Source organism: Nerophis ophidion, linkage group LG21, assembly GCF_033978795.1.
Source record: "Nerophis ophidion isolate RoL-2023_Sa linkage group LG21, RoL_Noph_v1.0, whole genome shotgun sequence".
Lineage (NCBI taxonomy): Eukaryota > Metazoa > Chordata > Actinopteri > Syngnathiformes > Syngnathidae > Nerophis > Nerophis ophidion.
This window is the reverse complement of record NC_084631.1, coordinates 8,461,638-8,485,145: the sequence shown is the minus strand read 5'-3', so window position 1 is coordinate 8,485,145 and position 23,508 is coordinate 8,461,638. Positions and strand designations below refer to the sequence as shown.

Sequence of the window (23,508 nt, the reverse complement as noted above, 5' to 3'; positions counted from 1 at the left end):
AATGCTGGACAACAGCAAAGTTTTACAGCGTGTGGAGCAGACGGCGTCCACAAAGTACATCCGAACACGACATGACAATCAACCATGTCCCTGCAACAAAGAATAGCGACAACTTAAAAAGCCTTGATTGCTAAAACAAAACAGGCGCGGGGAATTGCGATCAAGGAAGACATGAAACTTTTACAGGAAAATACCAACAAAACAGAAAAAGCCACCAAAATAGGAGTGCAAGACAAGAACTAAAACAATACACACAGGAAGACAAAATACGTCTTGGCGTGATGTGACAGTACTTTGAGACAAGAGCTATAGTGATGCATGGTTGGTTATGGTTTGAGTTCTTATCAGACACTTTTTATTGTCAGTATCAGCTGCTGAGTTTCATTTTTTTATGTTTTCTACTGGTGGTTTGCCTACACATCTTTTCAATTAAAAAAGTGCCTTGGCTCAAAAAAGGTTGAAAAAAGCCTTAGTGTATTTTGGTCATTGAATAATCTTTTCATCAATGGGGATTGAAAAATAAGCCATTGTTTTATTTTAATTCAATCAATCAATCAATCAATGTTTATTTATATAGCCCCAAATCACAAATGTCTCAAAGGACTGTACAAATCATTACGACTACAACATCCTCGGAAGAACCCACAAAAGGGCAAGGAAAACTCACACCCAGTGGGCAGGGAGAATTCACATCCAGTGGGACGCCAGTGACAATGCTGACTATGAGAAACCTTGGAGAGGACCTCAGATATGGGCAACCCCCCCCCCTCTAGGGGACCGAAAGCAATGGATGTCGAGCGGGTCTAACATGATACTGTGAAAGTTCAATCCATAGTGGCTCCAACACAGCCGCGAGAGTTCAGTTCAAGCGGATCCAAGACAGCAGCGAGTGTCCCGTCCACAGGAAACCATCTCAAGCGGAGGCGGATCAGCAGCGTAGAGATGTCCCCAACCGATACAGGCGAGCGGTCCATCCTGGGTCTCGACTCTGGACAGCCAGTACTTCATCCATGGTCATCACAAGGGAGGGGGGGACATAGGAGAAAGAAAAGAAGCGGCAGATCAACTGGTCTAAAAAGGAGGTCTATTTAAAGGCTAGAGTATACAGATGAGTTTTAAGGTGAGACTTAAATGCTTCTACTGAGGTAGCATCTCGAACTGTTACCGGGAGGGCATTCCAGAGTACTGGAGCCCGAACGAAAAACGCTCTATAGCCCGCAGACTTTTTTTGGGCTCTAGGAATCACTAAAAAGCCGGAGTCTTTTGAACGCAGATTTTGTATTTTAAAATACAAAAAGACTACATTTCAAAAAAAAAAATTGATACACATTTTATTTAAATGAAAAATGGAACAAACGGTTGCTAATTTTCATATTCCAGATCACAAAATGTTATTGATTGGGGTCCGTGTACCTCTTCATCCATTCATCCATTTTCTACCGCTTATCCCTTTTGGGGTCGCGGTTCATTTCCAATTCTGAAACGCAAATCAAAAAACAAAATGATGTCTGTTTTTAGATTTGTATTATGTATGGCAGATTTTAATTTAATTTCGATATTAATTTCCGCTCGGGCATTAAAGTACTTCTGATTCCGATTTAAAACAAACATAAAAGGGTTGACTTTTTATTAAAATACTGCCATAAAATTAGATTTTTGTGCTGTTTTCCCTTTGATTTTGATTTTTCCAGATAAACACAAAAATCGAATATATGTTCATCCAAAATGCAAACATGCGTGGTCATCCGTGTGATGACAAATTGAACCGGAAGCAATATTTTAGCATTTCCTTTGTTTTTAGCATAACGGTAACATCTTTGTTCAGCAGGAGTCCTATTGTCGTTTCAAAAAAGTGTCATTAAATAGTTGTCCAACTTTTGTTTCAGAAATGACAACGGAAAAAAATGCACCGAAATTTGTTTTTTGATTTGCATTTAAGAATTTTTAATAGAATGAAGTGAAGTGAATTATATTTATATAGCGCTTTTCTCTAGTGACTCAAAGCGCTTTACATAGTGAAACCCAATATCTAAGTTACATTTTTTTAAACCAGTGTGGGTGGCACTGGGAGCAGGTGGGTAAAGTGTCTTGCCCAAGGACACAACGGCAGAGACTAGGATGACGGAAGCGGGAATCGAACCTGCAACCCTCAGGTTGTTGGCACGGCTGCTCTACCAACCGAGCTATGCCGGTTGGTAGAGCATAGTGTGTGAATGTGAGTGTGACTGTTGTCTGTCTATCTGTGTTGGCCCTGCGATGAGGTGGCGACTTGTCCAGGGTGTACCCTGCCTTCCGCCCGATTGTAGCTGAGATAGGCGCCAGCGCCCCCCGCGACCCCAAAAGGGAGTAAGCGGTAGAAAATGGATGGGATGGATGAACAAAAGGTATACCGTTTCCCCGTAACATCTTTGTTCAGCGTAGTTTTTTTTTTTTTTAAAGTGTCATTAAATCGTTTTTTTTCCCCAGATATTAAAATAGAAAAAATGGCCCAAAATGTGTTTTTTGATTCACATTATGGAATTTCATATATAATAAACGTACATGAAGGTAGACAGACCTATTGGAAAGAACAGTTGTATCCTAATGGGTTAAACTTGTAGATGTTTTATGTACAACACAACAGTCATCTCTTAAAATATATCAACCTTCGCTTACTATGTTTTTACTGTATATGAAAAAAACATTGTTTTTTATCAGTTTTTCCTTTTCCTGCTGATTTTTTAATGTTATTGTATGAAATATGAAACAAAAATCGTACATGTCTAATTGCTGCTCTTCGAGGCTGAAAAAGAAACAACTTTTTTGTCGATTTGGTTTATGCAGTTTGAAATGAAATATTTTTACTCTTTAAATTTTCAATTCCCATCTATGAAAAAAATCTAATGACCAAAAACATACGTCGACTTTTGCCCTTTCATCACAAACTCTCCCTCATTTTCAAGCTGTCCATTTTTCTAAAGTTCTTAAATGAATCATTGTCTATTTTTACCAAAAACATAATTTGTGGGGTAACATGAATACAGAAATTCCTACACAAAAAACTGCAATACATTTTTCCGCAAGTCTAAGTAACATCCATCCATCCATTTTTCTACCGCTTATTACCTCTGGTGTCACGGGGGGCGCTGGTGCCTATCTCAGCTACAATCGGGCGGAAGGCGGGATACACTCTGGACAAGTCGCCTCCTCATCGCAGGGCCAACACAGATAGACAGACAACATTCACACTCACATTCACACACTAGGGCCAATTTAGTGTTGCCAATCAACCTATCCCCAGGTGCATGTCTTTGGAAGTGGGAGGAAGCCGGAGTACCCGGAGGGAACCCACGCAGTCACGGGGAGAACATGCAAACTCCACACAGAAAGATCCCGAGCCCGGGATTGAACCCTGACTACTCAGGACCTTCGTATTGTGAGGCAGACGCACTAACCCCTCTGCCACCGTGAAGCCCATAAATAACATTGAAATATTTTATTTTTTTGTAATTATGCTTATATTTGACATCGTTTATATTCGGATTTATATATGGTCAGTTGCCTCTTACATTTTATTTTGCTTAAGATCTTGCAATAATAAAATACACCAAGAAAAAGTAAATGTACGAAAATAACGATTCTGAGAAAAGTATTAATTTAACATCTACATTTGTTTTATATTGTATATAAAATGGCCGATTCATGGGAACATGAATCGGCCATTTTATATACAATCCCCGTTTCCAAATGATTTGGGAAATTGTTTTAGATGTCAATATAAATGGAATACAATGATTTGCAAATCCTTTTCAACCCATATTCAATTGAATGCACTACAAAGACAACATATTTGATGTTCAAACTAATAAACTTTGTTTTTTTTTGCAAATAATCCTTAACTTAGAATTTCATGGCTGCAACACGTGCCAAAGTAGTTGGGAAAGGGCATGTTCACCACTGTGTTACATCACCTTTTCTTTTAACAACACTCAATAAACGTTTAGGAATTCCATCCATCCATCCATCCATCTTCTTCCGCTTATCCGAGGTCGGGTCGCGGGGGCAGCAGCCTAAGCAGGGAAGCCCAGACTTCCCTCTCCCCAGCCACTTCGTCTAGCTCTTCCCGGGGGATCCCGAGGCGTTCCCAGGCCAGCCAGGAGACATAGTCTTCCCAACGTGTCCTGGGTCTTCCCCGTGGCCTCCTACCGGTTGGATGTGCCCTAAACACCTCCCTAGGGAGGCGTTCGGGTGGCATCCTGACCAGATGCCCGAACCACCTCATCTGGCTCCTCTCGATGTGAAGGAGCAGCGGCTTTAATTTGAGTTCCTCCCGGATGGCAGAGCTTCTCACCCTATCTCTAAGGGAGAGCCCCAAACTCATTTCGGCCGCTTGTACCCGTGATCTTATCCTTTCGGTCACAACCCAAAGCTCATGAACATAGGTGAGGATGGGAACGTAGATCGACCGGTAAATTTAAGTTTAGGAACTGAGGAAACTAATTGTTGAAGCTTTGAAAGTGGAATTCCTTCCCATTCTTGTTTGATGTAGAGCTTCAGTCGTTCAACAGTCCGGGGTCTCTGCCGTCGTATTTTACGCTTCATAATGCGCCACACATTTTGGATGGGAGACAGGTCTGGACTGCAGGCGGGTCAGGAAAGTACCCGCACTCTTTTTTTTACTAATTCACACTGTTGTAACACTTGTCTTGCTGAAATAAGCAAGGGCGTCCATGATAACGTTGCTTGGATGACAACATATGTTGCTCCAAAACCTGTAAGGACCTTTCAGCATTAATGATGCCTTCACAGATGTGTAAGTTACCCATGGCTTGGGCACTAATACACCCCCATACCATCACAGATGCTGGCTTTTGAACTTTGCGCCCATAACAATCCGAATGGTTATTTTCCTCTTTGTTCTGGAGGACACCACGTCCTCTGTTTCCAAATATAATTTGAAATGTGAACTCGTCAGACCACAGAACACCTTTCCACTTTGCGTCAGTCCATCATAGGTGAGCTCAGGCCCAGCCAAGCCGGCGGCGTTTCTGGATATTGTTGATAAATGGGTTTGGCTTTGCATAGTAGAGTTTTAACTTGCACTTACAGATGTAGCGACCAACTGTAGTTACTAGCAGTGGTTTTATGAAGTGTTCCTGAGCCCATGTGGTGATATCCTTTACACACTGATGTCGGTTTTTGATGCAGTACCGCCTGAGGGATCAAAAGTCCGTAATATCGTCGCTTACGTGCAGTGATTTCTCCTTTTGATGATTTTACGGACCGTAGATGGTAAAATCCATAAATTCCTTGCAATAGCTCGTTGAGAAATGTTCTAAAACTGTTCGACAATTTGCTTACAAAGTGGTCACCCCATCCTTGTTTGTGAATGACTTTGCATTTCGTGGAAGCTGCTTTTATACCCAACCATGGCACCCACCTGTTCCCAATTAGCCTGCACACCTGTGGGATGTTCCATATAAGTGTTTGATGAGCATTCCTCAACTTTATCAGTATTTATTGCCACCTTTCCCAACTTCTTTGTGACTTGTTGCTGGCATTTAATTCTAAAGTTAAAGATTATTTGCACACAAAAAAAGTTTATCAGTTTTAACATCCAATATGTTGTCTTTGTAGCATATTCAACTGAATATGGGTTGAAAATGATTTGCAAATCATTGTATTCCGTTTATATTTACATCTAACACAATTTCCCAACTCATATGGAAACAGGGTTTGTATAAATTATATGTTGGAAATATGGGACAAAACGACAAACTCCCTAGCTACCAAGAATTGATTAACGTGGACCCCGACTTAAACAAGTTGAAAAACTTATTCGGGTGTTACCATTTAGTGGTCAATTGTACGGAATATGTACTGTACTGTGCAATCTACTAATAAAAGTATCAATCAATCAATCAATCAAACCCTTTTATCTTGAGATACATTTGTATATTGCTTTATAGTCTTTTTGCCACCCAATAAAGCGTCTTTAATCTCTTGTATGTGCTTGAATTATATATTTGGTTTTAGTACTACTTAGTATGCGGTCACTGTACTTCCTTTGGACTTCATGTCCCACAAGCCTTCAGATCTCGTTCACTTCCCCGCCGGCCGGCACAATCTCGTCACTGGCGAGATTTGGAAAAAGTAAAGCGGTTCGCGCGCCTGCGCACTCGCGTTCCAGCTGGCGGAGGGAGAAGGACAACGCAGCGAGCAAAAACACACAATGGCGACGGCGGCGACCACGGCAAGCGGGCCGAACACCGGCCCCGTCGGCGGCGGGACCGCGGTGGGCCGCAAGAAAGACGGAGGCCCCTCCGCCAAATTCTGGGAGAGTTCCGAAACGATATCGCAACTGGAGACGGTTCGCCTGTGGATCGGGAAGCACTACAAGAAGGTGAGTTAGCTTAGCTTGTTGCTCATTGATTCCTATGAAGGCCCCCGGCGCGTGACAATGAAACCTCACATAGCCTCATCTTTTCACTTCAAACTTCTCATTTAGCCTTTGATTTGCTGCTTTAGACCAACATCTCATTGCAGCTTTCCGTGTATCCCCGCAACTTTTATATGAACCGAGTACCCTGGCCAGTGACACAAGCTAACCTGCTAGCACACACTAAACCAGTGTTTTTCAACCTTTTCGGATCCAAGGCACGTTTTTTACACAGAAAAAAATTCTGAGGCACACCACTAGCAGAAAAAACTAAACTCAGCATTAACAATAAAAAAAATCGCTTTTGCAATTGTTGGATATGAATTCAAACCATAGCCAGTCACTATAGCTCCTTTCTCAAAGAAGGTGTACTGTCACATAACGCCGTAACTTATTTTGAATGTTTTTGGTGTCTTATTTTCCTGTAGCAGTTAGATGTCTTCCTTGAACGCTATTCCCCGCACTTGCCTTGTTTTCGCACTTAAAACTATTTAAGTTGTGCGGACGCTATCCTTTTGTGGGGACCTTGTCATGTATGGATGTACTTTGTGGACGCCATCTGCTCCACACGCTGTAAAGGCCTACTGAAATGAGATTTTCTTATTCAAACGGGGATAACAGGTCCATTCTATGTGTCATATTTTATCATTTCCCGATATTGCCATATTTTTGCTGAAAGGATTTAGTAGAGAACATCGACGATAAAGTTTGCAACTTTTGGTCGCTAATAAAAAAAGCCTTGCCTGTACCTGAAGTAGCAGACGATGTGTGTGTGACGTCACAGGTTGTAGGGCTCCTCACATTGTTTATAATCATAGCCTCCAGCAGCAAGAGCTATTCGGACCGAGAAAGCGACGATTTCCACATTAATTTGAGCCAGGATGAAAGGTTTGTGGATGAGGAAAGTTAGAGTGAAGCACAAAAAAAAAGGCGACGGCAGTGGGAGCATTTCAGATGTAACTAGACACATTTACTTGGATAATTCTGGAAAATCCTAATCTGTTTATTGTGTTAATAGTGTTTTAGTGAGATTATAAAGTTATACCTGAAAGTAGGGTGGCTGTGATAATCGCCATTGTCTCTGAGAGAAGCCGAGGAGCCAAGATCACTGCTGCCTTTTTGACAGCTGCAGGAGGAGGTCGTATAATCCACTCAATTTCACAATTTCCCCATCCAAAAACTTGCTTGTTGACGTAGAGAAACATGTTCGCTTGAACGTTCTGTGTTAAAGCTTCACAACAAACAAAGAAACACCGGCTGTGTTTCGGTTGCTAAAGGCAGCTGCAATCCACCGTTTTCCACCAACAGCTTTGTTATTTGACGTCTACATTATTAATTGAACAAATTGCAAAAGATTCAGCACCACATATGTCCAAAATACTGTGTAATTATGCGATGTAAAGAGACAACTTTTAGCCGTGTGTGGTGCTGGGCTGAAATGTCCGCTCCAACCAATAACGTCACAAGCACGCGTCGACATAAGCGTCATCATTCCGCGGCGTTTTCAACAGGATACCTCGCGGAAAATTTAAAATTGCAATTTAGTAAACTGAACCGGCTATATTGGCATGTGTTGCAATGTTAAGATTTCATCATTGATATATAAACTATCAGACTGCGTGGTCGGTAGTAGTGGGTTTCAGTAGGCCTTTAAGTCTTTGCTGTTGTCCAGCATTCTGTGTTTGTTTACTTTGCTGCCAGTTCAGTTTTAGCTCTGTTTTGCATTGCCATCCTTAAGTTTCAGTGCATTTTCTCAACGGCACTCGTCTTTTGTTTATTTTTAGTTTAAGCGTTAGATACCTTTTTATTTACACTTTGCCTCCCGCTGTCATCTGCATATTGTGATCACAACAAAGCAATCAGCTGCCTGCTGCCACCTACTGATATGGATGAGTATTACACAGTTACTCCGCCGATCTCTAGACAGCACAGACATTCAACAACGGCACATTATTTGTGGATTATAATTACTTGTTTTGCAAAACATATTTTTGACCCAATTAGGTGAAATTACATAATCTCCCACGGCCCACCAGACAGTAGTGTGCTGTGCGGCACAGTGGTTGAAAAACACTGCACTAGATATTATTTACATCACATTAAACATGTCTTTATTAAATTTACAGTTGTTGCTCGGACTATATTAACAGTGTTCAGACTATATTAACTAGTGATCATATAGAAGCGTGAATGTTTGATGCCAGTAGACAATTTCCCGATACTATTATTTGGTTACTGGTACCTAAATGCTTTTCGATACCTTTCAAAATAAAGGGGCCCACACAGTTATTGGCTTCATTGTAACAGAAAATCTTAATGACAAATTATTGCAATCAAAGAACCATTGTGGCATTAAATTACATGATAAACATTGACAACTTTTCTTTTAGTTTTAAGCATATGGGTTACAATGGCTCCTGATTTGGCTGCTGATGTATGCATTCACATACTGTATAGTTTCCCATTGTTTTATAATGTCAAAATTGAGTGAAAAGCGGTTTGAATCGATTATTAATGTGCTTGTTCATTTACTTTTAATATCAGCTTGCTTTCGGTTTTAACGTGTTCTATCTACACTTGGTTTTCTGTTTGATACTTTATGTAAGTTTTGGGTGATACCACAGATCCAATAACAAATAGTTACAGGATCATGCATTGGTCATAATTAAAGTTCTCCTGTGTCCGGGAATTTATTTCCTGTGTTTTTAAATGATATAAAAATTACATTTTATTGTGTTAATATCGATGTAATCATTATAGTATCAACTACAAACGACTCTTGTACTTGGTATCTTCACAGTCAATATTTGTGTCCATCCACCCATTTGTTTGCATTAAGGAGCGCTAGCGGTTAGCTATTGTATCCTCCTACCGTGTGTAGTGAAGCATGTTTAGCTATCCCTCATGCTGCAGGGATGATACTTGTAAAGAAACATCATTTGTCGCCATGGAGGCAAAGATTTGTGATTTAGTAGTAGTTAAAACACTGTAGACGTGTGTTAGTGGCTAGCTTTGTTTTAAAAGTGTTTCTAGTTTCAGCTTTGTTACTTTTGAGGCCAAAATACGTCCATTCTCTCTGCTTCTTCCACACCGTTTCTGCTTGTAATTGCTCTGTGTGTGTTAACCCACAACATGTGCCATCATGGTCATTAAAAAGTGTTTTTTCAAATGCAGCATAGTATCGTATCATTTTAATTCATTAGTCCTGCTGTACTTTATCAGTACTGTTATGTTGTACAATCCGTCCCTCAATTTTATGTTTCAGGGATGTACGCTTGGCTTTTTCACTAGGAGCACCGCAGGGTTTCCTCTAAACTGCAAAGATACCTGTGGCTGTAGGGGCATGGTTATGGATATGGTCACAATGACGTTATAGAGTAATTTGCATAATTTGCTATGATGATATGATATTCTTTGAAAAGGCTAAAAAATGTAAACATTTAAAACAAATGTTTTTTTATTAATTAGTATTGACATATTTTTTATTGTCGTTTTGCCAAAAGCAAGATACTTTTTTTTTCAAGTGTATATAGACTTTTGATGACTTTTTTAAATTAATAACAAATATGGCATCTTCTTATGGTGTTATTATAAAATGTACTTGTTTTCTGAGACTCTACTTCGGTATCTGACGACAGAAGTGAGCTGTAGCGAGCATCATGTCACACTTGCTTCACGCTGTTGCTCTACTTTGACTTTTCTTAAAAGCCGCCACTGTCCTCTTAATATTTGCGTATTGTGTAGATGGCTGTCCACGGGTAAATCTGCAATATATATAAAAATCGTGTTTACATCGCAGCCATACAGACAACGGTGTGCGTTTTATTTACATCCAGTTTCGTTAGCATTCGTCAATATTGCGCAAACAATAGGCTATGTTTGTGTGTGTGTATATATATATATATATATATATATATATATATATATATATATATATATATATATATATATATTCAATTCGTACTATAACGACCAGCTAATGTTAATGATTTATGTTTGTGAGGTTTGGATTCAATGTCAGTTTTCCCATTTTTACAATAACACAATCTGTACCTGAAAGGTGATTGGCGGAAAATGAGGAAGTGGGGTCACGAGGCAAAAGTGTTTTCACAGGAGGTTAAACCTATTGGAATTGTGCAATTGTTTCCTATAAGATTGGTAATAAAAGTTAAAATTAGCCTCAGACTTTTGAGTGATTTCCTCTGTGGACTACAATACATTATATTACTTTATTTCGTTTTCAACTTTTAAAAAAGCCCTTTTTTTTCAAGGTGTGGCGGTAATAAAAATGCAGTGGCGGCGCGCCACTTTCAATTACATTAAGGGGAAGAAACCCTTGCACCGGTGCTTTCCTAATGAAAAATTAGTAGCACAGAAAAACATTTGGATCAATATGAAGTGTCCTAAATAACACAATTGCATTATACTCAAACAAAATTCAAAGGACATACACAGTAACACACATGCACTCATACATATCAACACAGTGCTATTGCAAGGCCTAATGTAACCTTCTATTAAACATTCCTCTTCCACAGCTCTTTGTAGTCAAGTCATACTATGTCATAATGACTTGAAGCATTATATATATCCTTACCACTTAGGTATTTAGGCACGTAATGACGTAACTACTACTGGTAACATAAGCTAGCTGGTGGTGTTTTTGTTATAATTTGTGTTTGAAAAATGTACCTGAGAGGAAGTTGCAAACAGCTGTGTCCTTTAAAATTTTTTTATTTTTTTCTACTTCTCATATTTTTTTTTTCCTACAAATGTATTTATTCAATTCACTGGTGGAACGGTATGGTATGTTACGGTTAAAATAACAGATGTATTGATTTATGTTGTAAATCTATCTGAACTGAAACAGTTCTAATAAAATAGTACTTTATAACAACAATAATAATACCTAAATAAATTTGTAAAATTCAAATGAAAATGAGTACCAAAACAATCAATAGAAGTGCTGACACAAACAAAACCTTCTTGACCACAATCAATATGCTTGTTTTGAAAAGAGTAGTACAAATGATGCATTACATGAAATTGTCATCTAAAAATGGCAGACATTGTATGTGATTATAAGCCACAGCTGGACAGAAGTTAACTTTTTGGGGAGGAAGATGACGACCTAAGTTTGTACAGGCGATGTTGAGGTACTATTGCGAGTCTGATCAGTAGTAATGGAAGCAGAAAATACAGCTGCAATATTAGTTTGATGACCAGCAATAATTTTTTTTCCAGTGGCATTTTGGCGTTCTCCATTCCCTGCTTACTATCTCGTCAGAAGCAGCATGTATGCGCTAGAGGTGGGGTAAATGATTAAATCGATTTTTAGATGCATTGCAATTCAGACAGGGACAATTATAAAATCGATTAGTAAACATCGATAATCGGTGTATTTATTGTAAATAAAGTAATGCAGACAGTTCTAAAATGTTCTGGATTGCAGCGAGCCTCCTTGCCGAGAGATCCGAGCAGCTCCTTTATTTTAAGGCACTTATGTTCCAGTTAGAGCTGGGTGATATAGCCTTTTATTAATATCTCCATATTTTTAAGCCATATCGCGATACACAATATATATCTTGATATTTTGCCTTAGCCTTGAATGAACACTTGATACATATAATCACAGCAGCATGATGATTCTATGTGTCTACATTAAAAAATTATTGTTCATACTGCATTAATATATGCTCATTTTAAACTTTCATGCAGAGAAGGAAATTAAAACTAAGTCAATTGACCAAAACTGTATTTATTAAACAGTTGTTAGCAGGTGGCATTTCAAATGATGCTACATATTAGCAGTAATGCTACTTTTGGTAGCAACGCTTGTGCCCCACACTTGACAAATTAAAGTTGTCTATTCGACATCTTCCCCATTCGAAACCGAACTGCCGCCAGACGATGGAATTAATTCTTCATTTGTTACCAGATTAGCACCTTCTCTCTCTCGTATCACCATCACAGCTAACATTTCCCATACGAGGGCGTATACGTATGACGTGACATGTGCAAGAAGGTGCGCTTACTCTGTGAGAAGGAGGCACAAGAAGGAGTGGGAAGAGCCTGTAGTGTAATGGAAGTAAGAAGGTGCGAATGAAAGAAAAATTAATCACCAAGAAAAACAGCAGGGGGTCCATCGTCTGGTGGTGGTTCGGCTTCAAGCGGGAATATGTCGAATAGACAACTTTAATTTGTCAAGCGTGGGGCACAAGCGTTGTTACCAAAAGTAGTATTACTGCTAATATGTAGCGTCATTTGAAAAGTCACCTGCTAATAACCTTAATAAATACAGTTTTGGTCAATTGACTTAGTTGTGATTTCCTTCTCTGCATGAAAGTTTAAAATGAGCATATATTATTGCAGTATGAACAAGAATGTTTTAATGTAGACACATAGAATCATCATACTGCTGTGATTATACCTATCAAGTGTTAATTCAAGGCTAAGGCAAAATATCGAGAGGGGTGCACAAAAATTTCGGTTCGGTATCCACCTCGGTTCGGTTCATTTTCGGTACAGTAAGAAAACAACAAAATATAAATTTTTTGGGTTATTTATTTACCAAATTTGTAAACAATGGCTTTATCCTTTTAACATTGGGAACACTAATAATTCTGCCCACGTTAATCCACATTAAACTGCCTCAACTTGTTGCTCGGATTAAATTAAATGATAAAACTTTTCTTCTACATGTAAAAAGTGCAACATTAAACAATTTCAAGTCAACTCATCATGATTAATTTATTACAGCATTTGGGAAGCCTGTAGTTAGTTGTTTTTTATTATGTAAATGTGATATTTTTGTCAACATGTAATAGCAGGGACCCTGCCATTCAACTCTAGGCTGCTACATTACTAATGATTAATTTAATATATACATACATATATATGTATGCATGTATATAGCAACAGACACGTTCAAACAATATGTAATATATGTACAAAATGTAAAACTTTACATTTAATTATCACAGCAGACTTGGTCATCGAAGACGATGATGGCTATTTTGGGACAAATAAGGATTATTACCTTACCTTTTTGAAGCTAAATATACAGAGGATGAACAGCTGTTTATGAAAGCGAGCACACATAAAGGGTGAAACGGAGCAGAAGGAAGCCGCAAGAGTGAGGTCGGCTTGACTTTGTCAGGGTGTAGATGTGGAACTTGGAGCCGAGCTATGCTGACATAAATGGAGTGTTTACCCAAAATAAACCAGAAAAACACCCCAAGCCAGCTGGACCAAACAAACAACTGTCCATCTCGTGAGTCACTATAATATTGATCATGATACATGCAGCATATCATGCTTATTACTATAACTACTACATAAGTTGTGTGTACAAACAAAACATGAAATAACCCTTCACAGATACTGTTATATGAATGTTCAAGTTTTTTAGTCAATACCGATTGGTGTCCCATGGCATTGTGTTGTGCAATCCAAACTCAAAAGTGATTTGAGGGCTGACGGAGAAACTAGCTTACCTCTTGCTGTAGCTAGCTCACAGGTAATACTGTAGCATGCCGATGTGTTACTACGCTGGAAAAAAAGAGTTCCATTGTGTTGTCTCTTTCAATAAAAATGTCGCTACAGTTTGATTATTATACGGGTTACGAAACGTAAATAAAGTATTGTTGGCGGTTTTTGAATACATTTTTAAAGTGATTTAGATGTAGAACTGATTGTTCCCGTTAGCTGCATTGCTAGCCACCCAGAACGAGCCAATAATTACAAAAAAAAGGTGCAGTTCCCCTTTAAGGCCGACACTGCGGTGGTGAGTATGCTCTGACTTTCTGACTAGGAAATCCGCCCTTGCGGGCTGTTTCAGTTGAAAGTCCGACTATGAACTATGATATTCTGACTTCCAAGTACAAATAAAACACTCCATTACTACTTCTACTTTGTAAAGCAGGGAGTCTATTTATTAGATTGAGCACTGCTGCCATCTAGCTGCAGGCTTGTATATCTTTCTCACATGAATACTCGAGTGAAGACACAATAAAATAAATCTCTCTCCTGCTGGCCTCAACCCACTTTTTAAAAAAAATGCTGTATTAGATGAATGTCTACTGTGGCGTTTTTGAAACACAGCTGTGTGTGTGTGTGTGTGTGTGTGTGTGTGTTGGCTGGCAGTATGTCCAGAATGACTCCCCCTCCAGCAAGTCGCTGGCGGGCCTGGTGGTCCAGCTGCTTCAGTTCCAAGAGGATGCTTTTGGACGCAGAGTCAACAACCCTGCTCTCACCAAGCTGCCGGTATGACATTTCAGCAAGATTTACCGTGCTCGCCTTCCCAGCGACTGATGTCTTCTAGTGTCCTCACTGCTGTCCTCTCCCTCAAGGCCAAGTGTTTCCTGGACATGAAGGCAGGAGGCGCTCTCTGTCACATTCTAGGCTCTGTCTACAAGTTCAAGAGTGAGCAGGGCTGGTGAGTTTCACTTTCACTTTGTACAAGCTCGGCTACCAACACTGAGGCAGCCACAAAATGATTTTTTTGTCCAATTCCTCGCAGATTTTGACCAATCAATGTCAGTTTCGCCATTCAAATCTGTCTCTGAGCGGCGCTCAAATGTGCACGTCAGACTCTAATCAAAACTTATGTTTCTTGTGTTAATGAACAGCAACGGATAACAATATTTTAACTCTTTACTACTCCAATAAGCCTTTTAGATAATGTGCTATATAAACATTGAGAAACACCCTTCTCTCGAGACTTTGAATGTACAGTATTTTCTGGATGACAGAGCGCACCAGTATATAAGCCGCATCTGCTAAATTTTAGAAGAAAAAAAAACTGTGTCCATATACCAGACTATTAGTCGCAGATACATTTTAGAAGAAAAAAACTGTGTCCATATACCAGACTATTAATCGCAGATACATTTTAGAAGAAAAAAACTGTGTCCATAAGCCAGACTATTAGTCGCAAATATATACGTTGTGAAATTAGTTATTTACGCAGAAATATTTTGTAAATGTTCTTCTTCTTCGTTTGGATAAATATGTTAATTAGAAGTGTAACCACTATATAGCTGAAGTGTTTTTGACAGCCAGCTGACCGAGCACTTGTCCACAGCTGCCAGACTACGATTCCCATTAGGATGGCGGTGTATGGGAATGGATGTTATGATGTGGTCGGCAGTCTGCTCCTCTACACCACACTCGTATGCCGCAGATGAAGCCATACCCTATTTGCCCCATAGTTGAGCGGGAGAGTCCGACGCCAGTGCGAAGGTGTTTAAGCCTGGCTTCATCGGGCTTGTAAAGGTTTATTTACATACCTTAATTGTTTCCAACCGGTGTCTGTAACACGGCAGTAAAACGGAAAACAGAAGGCATCGTCATGGCCCTACTAGTTGCGGGGGCTCGCTCTCCAATCAAAAGAGAACTCAGTAAGCCGCGGTGACTTTTTGGTGAATTTACGAAACTGGAACTATACAAACAGAATGCCATTGTAAGTTAAAAATAATAACATAGACACTTGTAAAAGTATTAGCATATTAGCTAATGCTAACAATGCTAGCTTGATCTGTTGCCCTCTGTGTTTTGGTTTCACCCTTAAAATCGTTTTTAATCATATTTATTTTATATTGTTTTTATATGTATTTATTTTTATTTTTTGTTTTTACTCAGTCATTGGTGGAGCTCAGCATAGTATTTGAATGTTGTTTTTAATATTGTTGTGCAGCACTTTGGAAACATTTTGTTGTTTAAATGTGCTATATACATAAAGTGAATTGGATTGGATTGATTACATTGTGATAGCACATAAAAAAATATGCATGAAAACCCTCCTTCAGACATACCACATCGGATGTTGTAGTAAGTACAAATAGTTATATTGTAAAAATTACAAATGCTGCTTGGTGTGATGAATGAAGAATCAATGTGAATAAGAAGACGGAACAGTACTTGTACATCCGGTTTATAGCGGTAAACCGAAGGAATTACTGAAAACGTTCACGCCGCAACACCCACAGTAAGGGAACTTATTCAATTATGGTGCCATACAGCAAACAATAACACACATTTTTAGTGTCTATTGAAAACTATTTGTTGAATTCAAAACTTTATGGCTGTTAGCCAAAAAATATCCATAAATTAGCCACACCGTTATATAAGCTGTAGGGTTCCAAGCGTAGGAAAAAAGTAGCGCCTCATAGTCTGGAATTTACAGTATTTACATGTTTAACATTTGTTTATTCAGGGTAGGGCACTTGAAACACATTCTTACTTGCAATGCTGACCTAGCAAAGAGGCAGTTAACCCTAACCCTGCCATCTAGTCTAATTTTGGGTTTGTGCGGTATAAGATGAGTAAAACAACTCCAAAAGGGACAAGCGGTAGAAAATGGATGGATGAAGATGAGTAAAACATCAATACAGTATTTGTTTTCCTATTTTTGTTGCAATGTCCTTTTTGGGGTTAAGGTTACAAGGAATATTTTAAACTTGGATAGCAAACTCATAGAATAACAAGTTCATTAAGTTGTATTGGAGGATTTTTTTTTTAAGCAATTTTCTGAAAATGCTGTTACAAATTCAGACATTTTAGTTTGCAACAAAAAATGCCGCGAAAGCCCTGGAGGGACTGTTAAAGCTGGTTTAATCACGACGTTGGCTCACTGTTGCCATCCACAGGCGGCGCTTTGACCTGCAGAACCCCTCTCGCATGGACAGGAACGTGGAAATGTTTCTGAATGTGGAGAAGAACCTGGTGCAGGTATGAACTTGTTCACACCTTTTATTTTAGTTTTTTTGCATTAGCTGTGTAATTGAAATATTTTGTGCTTCCAGAATAACTGTCTCACCCGGCCCACCGTCTTCCTGTCTGCGGACATCGAGGCCAAACAAGCCAATAAGCTCAAAGACGCCATCAAAAGACACCAGGTGATTGTCAGCTGACCACTTGCGCAATGACATGTTTGTCTTTTTCTAGAACACGTCTTCTTTTGTTTAGGGCTCCATCTCTGAAGACAAGTCAAAGGCCACCCACCTTATCTTCCCATCTCCATCGCAACAGGAGGAAGGTTAGATTTCCTTGTCCCTGCCGTGTCTATTTAGTGTTTTTGGGTAGTTTAATCATTTCGTTTGTCCTGCAGAGGAGTGGCTGCGCCCCGTCATGAGGAAAGACAAGCAGGTTCTGGTCCACTGGGGGCTCTATCCAGACAGGTGAGCACTGCGGAAGCTAACAAGCATTGCTTACGGACAAGGTCTCATGCATTCTCATGTGTCTTGTCGTCAGCTACGACACCTGGGTGTCCACCAGTGAGGTGGACGGGGATTTGGAGGATCCCCCCAGTGCTGACCGACCATGGAAGGTGAGCACGAGACCAAAGGAGAGTAGACAAGTTACTATTCAGCGACTTGAGGTGGGGAAAAATGCAGATATAGCTTCTGTCATTAAAGTACGTCCACGCGGCGGACATGCTGACCCAGACAACCTCGTACGAATGGCTTACGGCATCACATCACCCAATTTCGGCAGCGCCATGTTCTGGTGATTGAAGTACATCTTTTTCCGGCGGCCAAATTTTCTGCGCATCACTGGTCATTAGTGGGCATATGTTCAACTCTATAGAGTGGGTACGGAAAGTATTCAGACCCCTTTGTAAATGTTTTACTCTTTGTTTCATTGCAGCCATTTTTTTAAATTAAAAAAGTAGTTGTTTTTTCCAATGTACACAAGCACCCCGTATTGACAGAAAAAAATAGAAATGTTGAAATACTTGCAAATTTGATAAAAAACTCAAAATTGACATGTACAAAAGTATTTACATCTTTTGATGCACCTTTGGCAGCAACTACGGGCTCAAGTCTTTTTGAATACGATGCCACAAGCTAAGTCTATGCTGTGCTTACTAACATTTAAAAAAATGGAAATTATTCAGTAGTGAAAGCTTTTAATGCATTTTGATACTCAAATATAACACTATTTTTAATATTAATGTTCAATATATTGATTAAATTATATTGTTATATTCTTATTTTACTGTTATATTGTTATTCCCATTGTTTTTATTATTTTTGTAATATTTCTCTATTTTGTTTCCTTTTAAACCCCCATTATTTAATTTTTTACTTTTTTTTTTTTTAAATTGATCTCAACTCTGTGCACTGCTGCTGGAATTTTAATTTTCCTGAAGGAACTCTCCTGAAGGAATCAATAAAGTACTATCTATCTATCTATCTATCTAAATATGCATGAATAATTAATTTTTTAATCCAGTTGTAGCCCCCGAATTCTAATGGGATTGTGAGGTGCCCAAATATCCTGACCTCTGAGTGACATTGATCAACATTGGCGTGCACATCTTACTTTGGCCCCTCCCTTCAGGTTCATGCTAAATGGGTACTGGACACAGACGCCTTCAACGAGTGGATGAATGAGGAAGACTACGAGGTGGACGACAACAAGAAACCTATCAGCTTCCGCCAAAAGATCTTCCCGAAAGAGGAGGAGGTAAACGCAGAGGAGCAAAATGTCTGAAATGATCGTTGCTTTTTACTGCTTAATTATTTTTTCTTGTGTTGGCAAATGTCCTTTTGCATCGAGATGCCATTTGGCATGCTACTATGTCTTCTTTGTCTGTCTATACCTTGTGTATTGTCTGTCACCACCCTTCCTCACAGCTTTTCTCTCCTTCCAAAGCACATCAGGGTTTCTGTTGACATCTGACTAAAAGATTTCCCAGATCTTCTAGAGCATGGGTGTCCAATCTTTTTGAATTGGGGGCCGCATTGGGCGTAACAAATTTGGTCGAGGGCCAAAAGCTGACTAACCAAATTTATTAAGCGTATGTGAAATTCCCCACTTTTACTTTGTTTTATTCCATGACAACCTCCTTGAAGTTTTGTAGTCAATCAGAAAATATGTTGAGTAAGTGTGTGCAGTCGCAGGGGACCTTTCGTGGCAGTTTCAATGTGCAGGATATAACCCGGACGCGAATCCCGTTCAATGAAAACATCGGCAACAACTGGAATTAAGAGGAAACCGTTATTTGCTTCAGAAATTAAAATAAGTGAACATTTTAAAGTGCATCTTTGGGAGGGGGAAAAATAAATGGATTAATTTATTTAAGAAGGAATAAAGAATGCCGGCTTCATTCGGACCCAAACAATAACGAGGGAGGTGGAAGAGAAGCTTGTATTCCGTCACGTGACTTCTTTCCGGAAGTGGAAAAACAACGTGGCTGTTGTGCAGCAATCAGCACACAAGATCTCCCAGTACACGAGGCCTAGATCTTCTTACAAAAAGAAGATACGAGCAAAAAATCTAAGCCGTATAAAATTTGACTATTCACGCTTTTTTTAGTAGGCCAAACAAATCTCACAATGCTTTATTTGTTTAGTAAAAAAGTAGTAAAGCTGTGATCAAGCTGGAGTTGGGGTTGCTCTATTTTATTTTATTAGATTAAAATTCTGTCATTTTTTGTTAATACATTTTTTTTTATAAATATTTTTTTCGACATTTTTTGGTCAACACTGCATGTATAAGTTGTATGTCAGCAGCCAAGAGGAGTTTTTATAACCTGTTTTAATAAGCTTTTATTATAATTTATATACCAAAAAGTAAATTGAGAAAATCTTATTTATCTATTCCAAATCAAATTGTCACCCCAAGAATCGTAATTGAACCGTGAGGTGCTCAAAGATTCCCACCTCTACCTGACCGTACACAGAAACCCTGGTCGTTTTTCCACGCCACTGCATCCCTTCCTCCCTTTTATTCTTGCCGCTTCCCCTCCTTGTGTGTGCAAATGTTCCATCCTCTCATTCTGCCACTCTTTCTCTCATCCTCCATCCCTCGCTCCCCGCACTGCACGGCGTTTATCTGATCAGTCTTCCCGTACACCCGATCGCAAGGAGCGCAAGGCCAACTCTGCCGGAAAGAAGAGGAGGCGCTCGCCCTCACCGCCGAGCACACCTGCCGAGTCCCGAAAGAAAGGTGGAAAGAAAGGGTAAGAGAAACATCATTCAGCCCGATTCCGTTCAAAGTGTTTGAAACATAAATCGGTAGATTGGACCGACTCAATTTGAGCTGTGTGCCGTTGATATCATATGATGAGGCTAAGCTAACTGGGCCAAATAGTTCTGTGGTGGTTTCACTTTTCCTGCCCTCTGCAAGAATAATGCTGCACATTGTGCTGCAATCACTTGCACACTACACCGTACACTTGAAACAAGACCTTTTATTGACTACATTTTTTATTTCAATTCAAATGTGTATTATTAACATATGATTTGATGTTGACAATTAGGCAAACAGCAGGAAAGTGGTATAAAAATAAGCTAGTTATGAGTTAGATGCTTTAGTTTTTATTGTGAACTTGGCTCCTACCAGGATGGCTGCTACATAGGCACGTCACCAGCATGCTGCTAGCGTTTCTAGTCTTCATATAGCTGTGGTGTGAGCCATCTCACGCAGGTGTAACATTGTGTCCCGGGTGACCGACATCCACTTCCTGTGTCAGCAACACAGGGCACTACTGGAAGCGTCGGGGTCACCGAGGTGATGAGGACGACACTGAGGACGACGTCACCAAAGACTTGGATGACTCCTCTGCAGGCGCCAGCATGGAGGAGGGAAGTGTTTGTAAGAATGGTAGGTTCCTACATACAGCAACAATTGTTTGTAAGAATGGAAGTTTCTTACATAGAACAGGAAGTTTTTGTGTGAATGGTAGGTTCCTACATTGAGTAGGAAATGTTTGTAAGACAGGTATTTTCCCACACAGAACAGGGAGTGATTGTATGAATATTAGGTTCCTACATAAAATATGAGATGATTGTAATGAAAGGTTCTTACATAGAGTAGGAAGTGTTAATAAAAATGGTATGTTTCTACAATGAGCAGTAAGAGTGGTATGTTCCTACATTGAGCAGTAAGAACGGTATGTTTCTACATTGAGCAGTAAGGATGGTATGTTCCTACATTGAGCAGTAATAATGCTGTCTTCTAACATAAAGTAGTAAGGTTGGTATGTTTCTACGTAAAACAGCAAGAATGGTGGGTTCCAACATAAAGCAGTAGGAATGGCGGGTTCCAACATAAATCAGTAAGAATATTAGTATGTTTGGACATAAATCCATAAGAATGTTATGTTCCTACATTGAGCAGTAAGAAGGGTGGCTTCCAACGCAGAGCAGTAAAAATGGTATATCCCTACATAGAACAGTAAGAATGGTATATTCCTACATAGAACAGTAAGAATGGTATGTTCCTACATAGGACAGTAAGAATGGTATGTTCCTACATAGAACAGTAAGAATGGTATGTTCCTACATAGAACAGTAAGAATGGTATGTTCCTACATAGAACAGTAAGAATGGTATGTTCCTACATAGAACAGTAAGAATTGTATGTATGTTGAAGAGGTTCATTTAGCCTACTGATGTGTATTTATAAATTGTTGATTTATACAGTATAGGCTAGTAAGGTGAAGTTTTGCTCCTGACTTGTACTGGAAATTTGGGAGCCCACCATGGATGCTACTTTTTATTTGACACAAAGCTAATATGCCTAATCAGTAATCACTAAACTCAACAAAATTTGTAATGTGTTGACGTAACCGCGGACAGAATCACAGAATTTGCTAAGAAAAACTGAATCCGCTGTTAAATGCAGAATATCAGGGAAATTGGCATAAACGTGAGTGAAATGTGAGAAAGAAAATTTCTTTGGGAAAATAATGGCCTCAGTACGGTCCATTCATCCCTGGAACACATCCTAGACCAGGGGTGTCCAAACTTTTTCCACTGAGGGCCTTACACTGAAAAATCAAAGCAAGCGGGGGCCATTTATTTTAAAAAACCAATACAATATATAAATAAAAAATATACATTTAGGCATCCACTCAGGCTTGATCCCGGAGACCCGAAAGGGTTTTGGTAAAAAAAAAATGTTAAAAATGTGTCATTATTCAGTATTATTATTTTTATTATTATTCAAGTTTTAAATCTCTAGATCAACATTAATTCTATCTGTCAATATGACGTTTTTAAAGATTTGAGTTGTATGCTCTTTTTGTCAAAGAAAACCATGTTTTTTTTATGGAAGAAATACACACAATATGCGATATTTTCACCCAATAACATTTTTAAGTAGAACATTTGAAATTATATAACTGGAGCCGTAAAAAGTTCAACAACTTATAACACCATTGATTTTAATTCACTATTATTTTTTATGCAATGACTCTTAAAACAAAACAGACTGATCCTAAGGGGTCATACTCATTAAAGTGTTAAAAAATAAATACTTTTTTTTTATTTTTTACTGTTTACTTTTAACACAATGGTCTCGAGATCAACTTCAGATCTATTCATCAATTAAAAGTTTTTTTGTAGTTTATGTTTTTTGTTTGTTCGTTTTAGGCCCGTCTTTGAAAAAAAAAAAACAGCTCAGTTTTTCATACGGCAAACACAAAATATGCAACATTTGCCCCCAAAAATATCTCAAAGTGGAATATTTAATGTGACGTAATTAGAGCCTTTAATTGGTCAATAATTCATAATTGATTTTGATTCACTTTTTTTTTTTTTTTTTTTAGAAAGAAACAGCCTGCATGGCAGCTTTGTGTTATTAAAGTAAACATTGCAACATGTTCTTGTTACATTTCACCTGTTTGCTCTTTTATAACACTTTTTATGTTTTTATTTTTTTCCATAGTATTTTTAAAATGTGCCGTGGGGCCGTTAAAAAATGACCTGCGGGCCGCAAATGGCCCCCGGGCCGCAGTTTGGACACCCCTGTCCTAAACTAAACAATGTCGAATCAACCAGTTAAAATAGCGACTAAACTATTAGGTTAAAACTAGCAAGAACAATCCATACACCCACAACACATCTCATCTGCTTGTGTTGTTGTGAACGACATCATGGATGTAAGATCAATGTACAAACAAGGACAGAAGTCACAACTTGAGAGGCTCTCTTTAAAAAAAAAGAAAAAAAAAATGTTTAAACAGCCTAAAACTGTCTCCTTACTCGTCAAACTGAGAACAGCAGCACGCTCCCTTACCCCCTTCACAATAACAACGCTGTCTTTGTGCAATATCCGGTCTGCCGTGTTTACAAACT

General features: G+C 39.0%; 1 protein-coding gene across 3 annotated transcripts in view; it reads left to right on the top strand.

Annotated features, from left to right (window-relative positions):
* The first annotated feature begins 6,154 nt into the window (after positions 1–6,154).
* smarcc1a (SWI/SNF related, matrix associated, actin dependent regulator of chromatin, subfamily c, member 1a) overlaps positions 6,155–23,508 on the top strand; it is a 31,698-nt gene continuing 14,344 nt past the window's right edge. Inside the window, exons 1-11 of one of the 3 annotated variants that reach the window (XM_061881751.1) lie at positions 6,155–6,382; positions 14,564–14,683; positions 14,770–14,855; positions 17,068–17,149; positions 17,224–17,316; positions 17,387–17,456; positions 17,529–17,598; positions 17,672–17,747; positions 18,764–18,889; positions 20,293–20,387; positions 20,901–21,031. In XM_061881751.1, the coding sequence (XP_061737735.1) occupies positions 6,212–6,382; positions 14,564–14,683; positions 14,770–14,855; positions 17,068–17,149; positions 17,224–17,316; positions 17,387–17,456; positions 17,529–17,598; positions 17,672–17,747; positions 18,764–18,889; positions 20,293–20,387; positions 20,901–21,031 (1,120 nt within the window). In that variant the 5' untranslated portion in view covers positions 6,155–6,211. Of the gene's footprint in view, positions 6,383–14,563; positions 14,684–14,769; positions 14,856–17,067; positions 17,150–17,223; positions 17,317–17,386; positions 17,457–17,528; positions 17,599–17,671; positions 17,748–18,763; positions 18,890–20,268; positions 20,388–20,900; positions 21,032–23,508 lie in introns of all 3 variants that reach the window. The other 2 variants (XM_061881749.1, XM_061881750.1) reach the window with 2 other exon arrangements.